At 37.7% G+C, this 13,147-nt stretch overlaps 1 protein-coding gene across 8 annotated transcripts in view; it reads right to left on the bottom strand.

The window, feature by feature from the left end:
- Nucleotides 1-13,147, bottom strand: part of ATP2B2 (ATPase plasma membrane Ca2+ transporting 2) — a 432,424-nt gene that overhangs the window by 129,833 nt on the left and 289,444 nt on the right. For all 8 annotated transcript variants that reach the window (XM_074879694.1, XM_074879691.1, XM_074879693.1 and 5 more), the window contains one exon: nt 2,226-2,423. In XM_074879694.1, coding sequence (XP_074735795.1) covers nt 2,226-2,423 — 198 coding nt within the window. The remainder of the gene's footprint in view (nt 1-2,225; nt 2,424-13,147) is intronic.

Raw genomic sequence — 13,147 nt, 5'->3', positions numbered from 1 at the left:
CCCTCGCACCTCAAGAAAATGAGATCAGGCATAACACGGACTGCTGTGAGGACATTACATCTTATATGATTTTTCTTTCCATATTCTCTGTTACAACAGATATGCACAGATGGACCAATCTAAAGCAATGTATAACGAATATGAGATTTCATCAGATAAGCAGACATTTTGCAAGACAGAAAGCATACAAGTTGCTGCCCTTTCAAAAAACTACAATCTCCTCAGATAGGCCATGTTTGGTCTGCATCCAGGTTCATCTTCAGTTCAAGAAATAGTTTAAATTGTTCAATAAATTGGCTTAAGTGTAGGCAAAACAGCATATTTTGTTTCTTTGTTAAGAGTTCATTTGAATTTTACTCAACATTAGTCTACATATACTTTTATTTTATAATTGGTTACCAAAGGTTATGCAGAATCATTAAATCAATTTCAAGTACAACTATACCCCACCTCACCAGTGGCAAAATCAAGCTTAATATATCAGTCTTTCAATGTTTAGGACTCTTTAAAAAGGACATCTACCAATAAACTATAGGTATCCTTGGCAACAGTTTATAACGTACTAATTTTAAAATGAAAGAGAATCTCCCACATTTATATAACTGCTCAAAGAAAGCCTTTTTTAAAAAAAAAAAAGGTAAAGGACCTTTATGATGTGTTCAGAAAGTTGGATTAAAAGATATTCACTAACTTTATTTATTCTCCCTGTGTAAAAATGGCAAAACCTTTCAGGAAAACAATTCTAAAAACACAAGGAAAAGAGTGACCACTGAATAAAATACTGTGCTGTGGGAAAACACAAACAATTTTTCCCAGGCTGTGCTGCCGAGCTTTTCAGACTCAGATGTGTCATGCCTTCCCATGGGAAAAGAAACATTTTAAATGCTGTATCAAAATAATAAGAATAATAATTTGGAAAAAAAAAAATCATCTGATGACACATCTCCCCTCTTCCTAAAACCTGTAACAATCCTATTTTCAAAATTCCTTTCCCACCAAATAAATTAAAAAATAAGAGAGTAGCCTGCTCACTTATGCCTAAGAAAAAAGTTTGCAGAACTAAATTCTAATTTTGTAAAGCATCATTCATGGTTTACAACGTCCCCAAGATATTCTACTATGTCCAGCTATATGAGGTAATAACAGTAAATAATGTTTTCTTCAGTTAAAAACCAAATTACTCCTTTATCTTTTCATGCCTAAATCAGACACCTGCTGAATCAATAGTCATGTATTCAAAATTCAGTGATAAAGCAATAAAAGGTTCCTGATTTTATATATATAAAGGATTAAAGAATCATAAATATGATACAAGAGCTATGGATAGGTACGTGCTTATTCTGCTTGTGAATGGAAAAGGAAGAAGGAAGGGTCTTCAAGGAAAGTAGCCAAAGGAAACTGAAGCGAATGTAAAAAGCATTTCAAGGCTATATTTAGAGGAAGACATTCTTCATACATTCGCCAAGCTATTCACGTCATTTCACACAGCATATTTTATCCGGCTTTATAAGTCTATGAGAGAGTAGGGAAAAAAAAAAAAATCTGGATCAGTTGCCAGAAATGGAAATCTTGCATTTATGTAGAAGAATGAGTATTTTAAGCATGTGAATTCAAGAGTACTTTCCAAAGGGGGAAAAAAGGAGAGGGGCAGGGAGGCGGGACGGGTGTTAAAACTCTCTACAGATATCACAGAAGGATTCTGCAATATATAGTTTATAAGTAACATGACTTTGCCCCTAATACTCCCTTGTGAGCCAGGCTCACTAGCCTTAGCTATATCACTAAAAATACTGAAATGAGTGAGTTTCACCAATTTCAAGTCTTCAGCTGGTATAAACTAGCTGAAGACTTGTCCATGTTCATGTAGATAGGATACATCAGCTATATAAGCAATTACATATTTATCCTCCATAATGCAGTAAACAACCATCTAAGATGAATAAACGCCAAACACAAACTCAAAGGTGAAAACAGACACAAAAATACTTCAGTTTTATAAGAATACTATGATTTTTCTTTAACTCGTTTAGCATATGTCACGAGGTTCAGCATGAAGAAATGTCAAGCACAAAAAATATGTCAGTACCATATGTAACAGTAATAGGCACAAACCACATGGAAATTTCCTGTTAGTGACCTTCCAGAGGGTGGGGATGGAATCAATTTGAGATGCAGGACTGATTTTACTTAAACTTATACAAATGACTTCTATAAAAAGTTTTTACCTTCATTCCCTTCTCCAGGTGGCTGATAAAACGAAAGCCCCAAAGATATGATGGCTGCAATTTCCAAGATTATAAGAGTCACATCCTGCAACGCTTCCCAGACTAGCTGTAAGAATGTTTTTGGCTTCTTTGGAGGTATAAAATTTTTTCCAAAAATAAGCTTTCTTTTTTCTAGGTCTGCAGCAGTGCCAGCTAATCCTGTAAATAAAATAAAATAAAATAAATTAAAATCGCAGTGAAATAGAAAATGCCCACTTATATCTGCATATCTATAAATTATTTCTCCAAGAACAACTACAAGCTGTACCACCTATGGCATACTAACAAATAGGTAGATATTCCACTTAAATTTTGCTTTTGCAAGATGATTTGTCCTTAAGTTCTGAACAGAATCCTTACAGACTCTATTTAGTACTAATTCCTGCTAGTTTTAATCATAAATCTTTGAATTAGGAGGTTTACTTTAATAAGACCTATGCATATCGATACATACATATATGTAAGCAATGACTTCTGAAAACAGATCATAAGCACAAATAAATTATATTTGGGATGAAGTTGGAATAGCTGTTGGCAGCTTCTGGTAATAGGAGTAGAAGCAGCATACGTATCTTTGTTCTGACCTCAGGTCGATGACCTCAAAGTGTAAATCAATAGAGCATGTCTTGTCCTACTTCAAAGCAACCTCTCTTGCTGCATATATACTGCCACACAATCACTGGAATGAGCTGCATCAAATTTGTGTTAAGTGAAAAAAGAGAGCCAAAGTGGGGCTATATGCAAAAAAAGTAACAAGGAAACAATATGGTTCCTTAAATCGATATAAAAATTCATGCATTTTGCATGACACTTCAACTTGAGAATATTTTAAGGATACAGTGTAAGAATGTGTGGTTATGCTGAACAGCCCACTTAGGTGCTTTTTTCCTATTTTTAAAATTATATTAATGTAATGCACATTTAGCGCCTTTTTGGGGGAAAAAAAAACCTTGCAAGTGTTAGGGTAGAATAACTGTGCCTGTATACCACTCTCAGTAGCATAAAGAACTGCAATAAAATACGTGGTTACATATATCTGCTAAACAATATTTGGTATCAGTTGGAAAGTTTAGTAAACTGTAGGTTTTGAATGTGATCAACAACACAAAGTTATTCATGCTTATCCACCCTAACATGACACAATGAAAATACTTAAATTGAGAGTTGATCTCAGAGGAATACAAAGGTGTCTGCAAGAGAGCCAGAGGAAATGATCGATGCCATGCTGTAAGGATTCCTCTCCTCACACAATTTGGGGTAAGTCCTTGCCTCCCCCAAAGCATATCAACACCTACGGGGTACTCAAGGAATGGAAAGCCCCATTAACAGCACCTTCAAGATGTCAAGCAAAACCAGTCAGGATCCTACTGTGCTAATGGTACTCAGCTTTATGTCTCGTTCATTCAGGACTGGTGCAACTGTTCCCAGCAGTGTGCCCATGCCAGTAAGTCACCTCTTGGATGAAAGCACCAGGCCCAAGCGTAACTTCCTCAGAACATAAGCGATGCTCTTCTGAACGTATCAATCCTGCCACAGTACAGGCAAAGATGTTGACTCACCTTTCACTTAGGGTATATAATTACAGCTGTTGTGTAGCTTCTGGCTCTTGATTAACTCATCAAACTTTCATTTCACCTTCAGCTTCTAAGAAATACTATCCTCTTCCCCAGATAAAGGCATGCTGTAGTTATTATTACCTCACTCATTTAATTTTCAGTACCTAGTGCTTAGTGACACTGTAACAGACAGGTTCCAGCCATTATGAAGTGTGTCTACGTTATTCTCCGTGATTCAAACAGTAACATGTTAAACCTCTCCACTCCTCCATGAGTTCCCAGTCAGCTTCCAACGTGGGGTAAATGCCTTCCCCTATGAAATACAAATTGCAGGCTATGAGCCATTTGTGTCGTTGCCCTTTTGTGAACCAACGCAGATCACAGAAGTTAGGCCAACACATGTGAGAGATCAGGGGAGTCACTCACCACTGACAGGACCTGACATAGGGACAAGCCTTTAGCAGAGACACAACGAACGCAGTTCGATTAGCTTTCAGAGAGCTGCAAAGCCCTTCAATACAAGGAAGAATTTTCACTAAAAATGGCAAGCACAATTTGCACTAGGCCCCAAAACACAATCTACTCCAGATACAGCGGTGACTTCATACATGAAGGGGAAAGTCCATGGACAGCATTGAGAGTGGCAGGGATTTCTGGCAGAAATGTTCATATAATGCATCTACAAGCAGCAATACAAAACTCTGAAAAAACTCAAAAGTACATTGGAAAGTAGTAGGAAGAGATGTCTGAAAACTGTCTGTTCTCCAACACAGAACATATATGCACAGTGGTGGGCCAGCTCCAGCAGGTAAGTAGATGACCAGGTACTCAACAGCATGGAAGGGATGGCTGAAATAGTACAGGAAATAGCTGCAGTATTTTTCAACAATCTAATTATATATACCTAGACACAATGAATTCGTGACTTTGAAATTACACTACATACTTTACAGTCAGGAGGCCATAAAAATTATAGATATCCTGTCCTATGTTACTGATTATAGTGCACATATAAATACACACACATACAGAGAAGCCTCTAAAGCAAAAGAGATACTGGAACTCAAAGAGCTGCTTTTCCTCTAAGACAAAAATCATTCATTTAGACACCGTAAGGTTGAGAACTAGACTGCGTTTAAAGCATCTATGGTCACCATTATCTTCCAGACTATAGTCTAAGTAACCTACATTGGAATTTGGACATAAATTTATTTAATGGTACTCTTTCGTTTTTCATAATAAATATTGTCTCCCTTAAGACCCATAAATAGACAAGGGTAAATCATGTGTGTGATTTTATTCTTTTCTGTAGATCTATGTCTTGGTGAAATTCCTCACCAAGTCCCACCAAAAAAAAAAAAAAAAAATGCTTACCTTTAATTATGAAATTTATTTTCTTTTAAATCTTTTAGAAATACTGGAAAATAAAATTCAATGTTCAGTTCAAACAAAAAGGTTTGCCTTCTCCTGAGATCTGGCCATCATTCAAAAAAACCTTTTCAGCAAAATTATGTGTGGTTTTTTTTTCCTCCTACTGAACACCAGAAATTAACAAACTCCTATATTGCGAGAGAGAGAGGAGAGACTGAAGAAATCTACAGATCAATTGATGAAATCACACCGTAACAGTCCTAAGCATTACTGTAGAGATAAGGTGAGAAAGGGACAATAAAATACATAGAGAAGCCAAAGCTATACAAAGAGATACAGCTAAGGGAAATACGATTGAGAATCTGAGGCAACATGTTTATTTTGAAAAAGCTTCCGTGAATTCTCCATACTATTGTCACCAGAAGGTATAAGGGGGACAATCCTGACTTTTTTCAAATAATCTGCTTTATTCAGAAACATTATTTTAAGTAGTCCTAAAGGTGTCTGAGCAAACCTGAGTTGCTTGAAGAGGATTAGAGGTCACTCCCACTTTTCATTGTACTGGCAGATCTGCGGGATGCTGCTTCCCAGCTAGTGCGCGCTGACAGGCAGTACAGATGGTAAAAACGTCTATTAGCACAGCAAGATCTGGAAGTGGACATCTGTCCTCACCAGTACTTTTAACCAGGAGATGGCTTTCCTGCTGCTAGATTTTTTTAATGTGGGGTTTTTTTTTCATATTACAGATACTAACTTTTTTACTGTTTGGGATTTTTTTTTTCATTTCTCACTTGTCCCTGAAGTATTGAGTCCTGTGACAATAATGAAAGAGTATTGTGAATGAAAGTAATTTGAAATACCATTTCTATATGAAGATATAAAACATCTAAGAAAGTGAGAAAGAACCAGTGGGGACTAAAAAAAATGAATGGAAATACCAGTTCAATATAACTCCAGACTTACTGGCCAAAGCAGCAGCCTTCCATCTTATCTTCTGTATGACAATAAGCCACAGACTGGCTGGTTTTATGTTCATTTGTCCACACAAGCATGAATGTTTTATTTTTTTTAGTGTTTTTCTACGTCAAAGCCGTGCAATACTTCTTTGCTTGACCCAAATCTTTTAGAATGATTATGCAGATTTGGGTTAAATTTTTATATAAATAGTACACACAGTTTTAAAAATACTGTGAAAATTTATTACTGATGCTTCCAGCACTCGAATAATTTCTTAAGGTGTCAGTTTCCAAAAATTTTCCCCCAGATTTGTTCGAAATTTGTGGGAGAATTAAAGTGATTGGATAGAAAACATTTTCTACAATGTTGTGCAGTATATTAAATTAATTGCTTTTTTGGAGGGAGAAAAAGATTAAAAAACTGGAGAAATGCAACTTAATGAATTTTCTCTGTTTATTATCTACATCTGTTAGTTACTTCATGCTGAATATAAAACCATCATTTCAATTAATGCTTCCTGGAAAATTGTATTTCTCTGACAGTCTTCTCCACTGCAACCAAATGGAGCATGACAAACAGAGAATGAATTTGATGCTGAAAAAATAGCAAAAGCACATCACTACTAAAGCAGCCATTTAAAAAACCCCAAAAACTTTAAAAAGAATTTTTCACATCTGCTTAAATTATGAGATGAATAACGGAGAATTTACATTTGCACTAATTGTGCAAATAAACTGTTCATTACTAACTAACTTTCTTCTGTACATTTTCTGATGCATCCAGAAAAGTAGATAAAAATTCCAAACAGCAAAAACTGTAAATAACATAATTTAAAAATCACAGCACATGTAACTTCAAATGCAAAAAAAATGTTCAGCAAGAAAGTAAAGGCTTCACAGTGATGCTGAACTGCTGCTGAAATTAACGCTCAGAGGTAAACCAACTATTCTGGTTAGTGAACCCTAATGACAATTAGGTATGACATGCATGAATTCTTCCTATGGAAACAAAGACCTATATTTTATCTCATGAGCTCCTATCACCCTAGTCTCAAACTCTTCTCAAAGGATGAGCATTCCTAGCATCATGTTACCTAGGTCTTCACAGAAACTAAAAAGTAAAACACCACAAAGTATCACCTCAACAATTATTTCCTTCATCTCATTTCGCCAATTCCATTTATTTTACATTTAACTATGAAACAATCCCCGCCATTACTACTGTTACATAGTCCTTTAGTGTAACTTGCCAAGGCCACCAGCTTCCGTAGCACTCATATAAATTCTCATAACTTCATAACATGAATTAGAAATATTAGCCCAGTTACTGCTGTTGTAACATAGAAAATTCATACCCACAATCTCATTCAACATTTTTTAGTGGGATTTTACTCTCTGGCTTTGGAAGCAAATTTCTGTGCACGATTTTGCTTTTCTCTCTTGAAAAAGCTAGAAGTGACAGCAGTCCTTTTTTTCTTTCAGTTCTTCCACTTGAATCTAAGCAGTATTATCTCTCTAGTGACTGGAAGAGCTGAAAAAGTCAAATTTTCAATTCAAATGAATAACGTAGTAGTAACTAGTTAACTAACAGATTTAGTTTCCGAGATCTGCCTTAGGAAACTGTCCCTACCTAAGAAACTGGGGAAGGCAAGGAGACATCCACAGTAAACTGTGATTACTGTATGGTTTTAATCAAATGCTGAGGAAGGTCTACTTTTGTCCCTTATGTATAATGATGTCATCAAGTACACTATGATGTAACCCAACATCAGTCTTCATTAGGTCGTGAAGTCTTCATGGCACTTGTTTAAAGTAAAACAAACACCTGCTTTGGTACCAGATATGCCACAAAAACACACATTGCACTAAACTACCTGTTTTACTGACACAAGATGATTCTTTTTCAAACTAAAACATACACCAAAGATGTGAAACACAAAGTGAAAATATTCACAGCTAGGATGGATGCCTCGGTGACCTCCCAGTTGTATCACATATGTTGCTTGAAAAAATTTTGGATGCAGTACATTGAAATTCTGTTTAGGTCATATTAAAATAAAATCAGTTGAGAGAATCCAGTCCATCAGTGGGAGAGTATTTAATGAGAACATTTACTAGTTCCAGCAAGCTGAATTTGAATTTCAGTAGTGAATGAACCTCAACAAATAATAATTTCCTTCTAATCTCAGAACAACAAAGCTGTCTGTAAACTGTAATGAATGTCATTACCTGTTTTCATTAATATTACTTGCTTACATTTGCTTACATAAATTTTTAGAAACTTGTCCAAAAACCTAAAGCGTTTGGAATTACAAATCATCTAGCACATGTCCTGTAAGCTTTACACTGCTGGTGCTACTACTTCCATGAGTCCATCTGTCAGTTCTGCCAGCAGACCCTTGCAGGATTTCGAACCTCCTTGAGTCAAATGCTTTACAGCTAGATCTAAATAGCCAACATACAGAAAAGAGGGGCACAGAAGTGGCAGAACCAGGAAATGAATTAACTCCCTCTCCATCTCCTCATTAATCATCCTCCCTCTTCACATCTAACAGCAACAACTGGCCAAGTCCCCATGTCCTGCCCTCTTGAGTTCTGCCACCGCTTCAGCTGCCACCCTGCAGGACAAGACCACTCATCTGGAAAAGCAGCAAACTGACCACAAAAACCCTTGCATAAACCTTCCCTGTTATAGGCTGCAATCAAAACAATCACTCAAGTCACACAAAGTATGTAAATACATCTCTAAATCAATGACTTCTTTAAAAATAAAGTAACTGAAGAGCTTAAAATTCCTTCTCATAGACTGATGCATCTAATGCAAATGTTAGGAAGATACATAACAACTTGCATTTCTACAATGAGTTTCTATCTCTCAATCTCTTTCTAGCCATAGAAATGCATCAGCAACTTAATCCCAATTTTATGAGGCAGCAAAAGGCTGAAGTTCTTGCCCCAGACAGTTTGGGGGCAGTTCAGGGGAGGAAATTCACATCTCCTGGGATTCCTGATTTACACTCAGCTGCAAGATGCCATGCAGGATTTACTACTGCCAAGCAGCACTGAATGCTCCATGACATGTTTCATTCATTTCCCCATCTAGCCATTTTGGCTTTATTTCTTCTATCTTTTTCTTATTTCTTTTTAAAGTAAAAATGCTCTGAAAAGAAGCTATTAACCAGGAACAAGTAAATTACATAAGATGACTAATAACAGCAGAACCAGAAATGGTTCCCGATAGCGACTGTAACGTAGCCTAGAAAAAAGCCACTCTCTGAAAGACATGCTACAACTTTGTAATAATCTAATGACTGGACTTACGTGCAGTGCATAACCATGAGCCAATATCAAGGCAACAGATGAGACATCGAATATTAAAGGCAAGATATGCATTGTAACAGATGACTAATATTTTTGTTGCCTAAACAGACAACAAAAAGCTTCCTGCAAAGGCTGGTAACAGAGCATTCAATGAGAGCTGAAGGTCCAGTATGAAGAAAGAGGAATTAGGGTTTCTTTTTTAGAAATGTACTGCTGTCAGTGGGAGTATGGCTGTTGAGAGGGACGATAATCATCCCAGCAGAAACCATTTCTTCAGCTTTTACTGCACCCAGTAATCATTACACCATTTATATATGTCTCATCTGGTGTACACAGGCTCCTGGAGATGTTTTTCTTTTCCTCTATCTTGATGCAGTATCAAGTACAATAAAGTCATTACAGATTGAGGGCAGCAATACTAATAAATACTAATAATCTAGTATGTATATCCACCATCCAGCTCCCACCCATTACCAACCAGATAATAAAAAAGTCATTATAAATTCCTTGTTACATTATATATAAACAACAGTGCAGTAACAGTGCAGATCTTCACCTAGCACTAAGAGACAGCTCAAAAGTTATGGAAGGCCCTTACTGCAGCTAAGCCAACCAACCCCAAGCCAGTGGGATACCACACAGATGCTGGGTACTGCGGATTTGTTCAGCATCACATACCCTCAGCAGTTTACTGGTATTGGGGCTTTTTGGAAGAGACTGAGAGGGAACAGGGGAATGTAATCATTTCTTTCCGCCATCCCCCCTTTGCCTTGTCAAAGCCTTGAGACAGTTTCTTCAAATGTCTTTTTTTGGTTATTTAAACAAAGCTAGGATTTCACTCCCACAGAAGGTAACATTATGATTTAGAGCAGACTGTACAAATACCCTCTGCACAGGCTTATGTATTACCCACAAAGCTCTGATTTCCTATTGAAACGTAAGACATATATAAAATGGGAGCATTTCAATGAAGTTGACAGAGAGTATGAGGGAAACAGTTATCAAAAACATGCTGTTACAATACATGCTGACTTATAATATGATTGTTCCAGATAATGTGAAAGCTTTTCTTGCCCTTAATGTTTAAATCATATCAAGCATCCCTGACTACAGCTTAAGACACACTCACTAGCTATTCTGTAGGATCAGGCTTGAAAAAGCACTAACATATGAATCGGGTAATGGCAGAGAAGAGCAACTGTGTAAGTTTAATGGAGGAGATCCAAGGCCTTAGTCAAGAAAAAGAACAATAAATGAGCACATAATAAAGTCAAAGTGCAAAGCCTTCCTTAATTAACACACCTTCATAACCACTTACCATCACTCTCACCAGACCCCACAAAAAAATTCACCACTTCACATGTATTGCTAATAGCAACCACAGGGGATGCAGAGGGAAAAAAGACCCTGAAATCAATCTGTGATTCTCTGTTCCCAAACCACAGTTTGAGTAGTGCTGCTGACAAGCAAACTACTCTGGTTGTTACAGAGGCAGCTTCTGCCTGTCTGTGTGGATACAGCACAGCCTGGGGAAATGCAAGTCCCCCAACAGAAACACTACCATCAGTCACGGTCTGTAGGGAGGCTCTGATTATATGGCTGAAGTGTGTGCCTGCATGGAAGCATCTGCCAGCTGGGAGCCACGTGTGTGCAGGCTCCTCTAAGCCCTGGAGTAAGTGCAGCCCAACTGGTAACCACCACCGATCGATCCACCAGCAGGACCAGAGTTAGCAGTGGGCAAATGGTGTCTATGCATAGGATCCTCTCCTAGCAGAAGGGGGAGGAAAGAAAGGATGGAGCCACATGTCCACCTGTGCACAGGCCTATACTTAGTGTCAACGGCAAGTGAGTGTGACCAGTGACACTGACTTTGGGGGACCTGGGGGGTCCTGGGGATCCCTGCTGCTGAGCAACACCACAACAAAGAAATCCACAATTACAAAAATAGCTGCTGGAGTGTCTACTGTCCATAGGTGATAAAAAGCCTTCAACTTCAATTTCTCCCATTTGTTATCACAGTACAACTTCATGTCACTTGAGGTTCTGCAAGAAAACATTACATTCAAAGGACATACATGTCAATGAAATGTCCCAGAAACTGAGGCCATCTGACTGAAATTCAATACAACTTAATACATACTTAGGAGAGCCTCAGCTGGCTTCTCCACACTATAATGTACTTTCAGGCTGATGTGGCCTAAAATTCTCATGATTTTCTGTGCAGTTCTATAGAGCATGCCCACTCAGGATGGCAGTCACAGTAATCTGGGAAAGCAAATGCCCAAGGAATAAAGCATGTGCAACCAGGAAAGCATGGCCTGAGAGGGGAAGACATTATGCAGCTGAAGACACATTAGACAGACTTCTAAGTCAGTACAGTGTGAGGCTCTTATGCAGTATCCTGAAAGTCCCACGGATTTCTCTTTTTATATGAAGAGTCTTCACTATTATTATTTGTCACTGCAGTCACCACAGTTTCTTTAGCATAAAGAGTTCCAAGGGTCTACAGCTCATATTTATTTGAAGAAGTCTACTGGAAAGGTTAAAAGTATCATAGCATAACAACATATGCTCTCATAACAACAGCAGCATAAAAAAAGAGGGTTTTTTTTCTAGACAAGGCCAGGAATTTGTAGGTTAAGGTAGCTAATTCCTCATATAGATGTTTTAATCTATTACATTAAAATAAATATCAGAAGAAGAAATCTTATATTGCAAAGAAAGAGACACGTTGTTGTGACGTCTATAAGGGAGTCAAAATGAAAATACCAAAACCCACTTTGCCGAGTCTGCTTCCATAGCATGATTCTTTCCAACCCTCACTTATGAAAAAAAAAACCACAAATAAACCAGATAGCAATGAGGTGCATTTTTCTGAGGTGTTACCTTCAAGTGCTGCTACTTGGCAACTCTTCTTAATTTCACTGCTATCTTTGTCAGTGTCATCTGCTTTTCCTGTGAGTAATGTCAGCTTGTCAGCTACACAGCAACTGTACTCACTTCAAGCTATGCCTTTGCAAGAGGCAGAGCATTTGCTATAGTGTATCTTAGGCTGCTGGGTATTCAGGAGAGTATTCAAGGTATCTAAAAAAAAAGTGAGAACACTGAAGAAAACAAAGTGCTATGATCATTGTGCCATCTGCAAGCAACATCAAACGCCACTATCACTCCTGCAAGTGACAATGATGTCACTCAAAACCACAATGCCCAACTTGTGAGGAGACAATAAAATGCTTTTTGAGCATCCAGTGGATTACACCCCACTGCTCAGGAGCACTAAAATAATTAGACCTTTGAAACCTCTAACATAGCACACGCACTGTTGTGCTCACTGTTACCTGTGTAATAATGCTGCACTCATCATTACCCGCTTGCTCCATCCTCTTCATGAACAAGTGGGACCCCATCCTTTAGATCATCATCTGCCCCTCCTGTAGACTTAAGTACCACACAGACTTGAAGGAACAATAAAAGTGAAAGAAGCTGTTAAATTTCACCTAAAGGTGCCAACACAAACACTATTACAGCTAATATCTCATAACTGAACACAGATACATAGTCAAAGTTGAGAGTCACTAAGCACTGATAATTTAGCGAGTCAAACAAGCTCCCTATTGCCCCATTTTCTAGGTAAGTGGAGAAAAGATAGCAAAGAACATCTCAAGACTTTCCAGTCTTC

The sequence above is a fragment of the Strix uralensis genome, chromosome 10 (genome assembly GCF_047716275.1).
Source record: "Strix uralensis isolate ZFMK-TIS-50842 chromosome 10, bStrUra1, whole genome shotgun sequence".
Classification (NCBI taxonomy): domain Eukaryota; kingdom Metazoa; phylum Chordata; class Aves; order Strigiformes; family Strigidae; genus Strix; species Strix uralensis.
The sequence above is the reverse complement of the archived record's forward strand: the minus strand, read 5'-3'. Positions and strand labels throughout refer to the sequence as shown.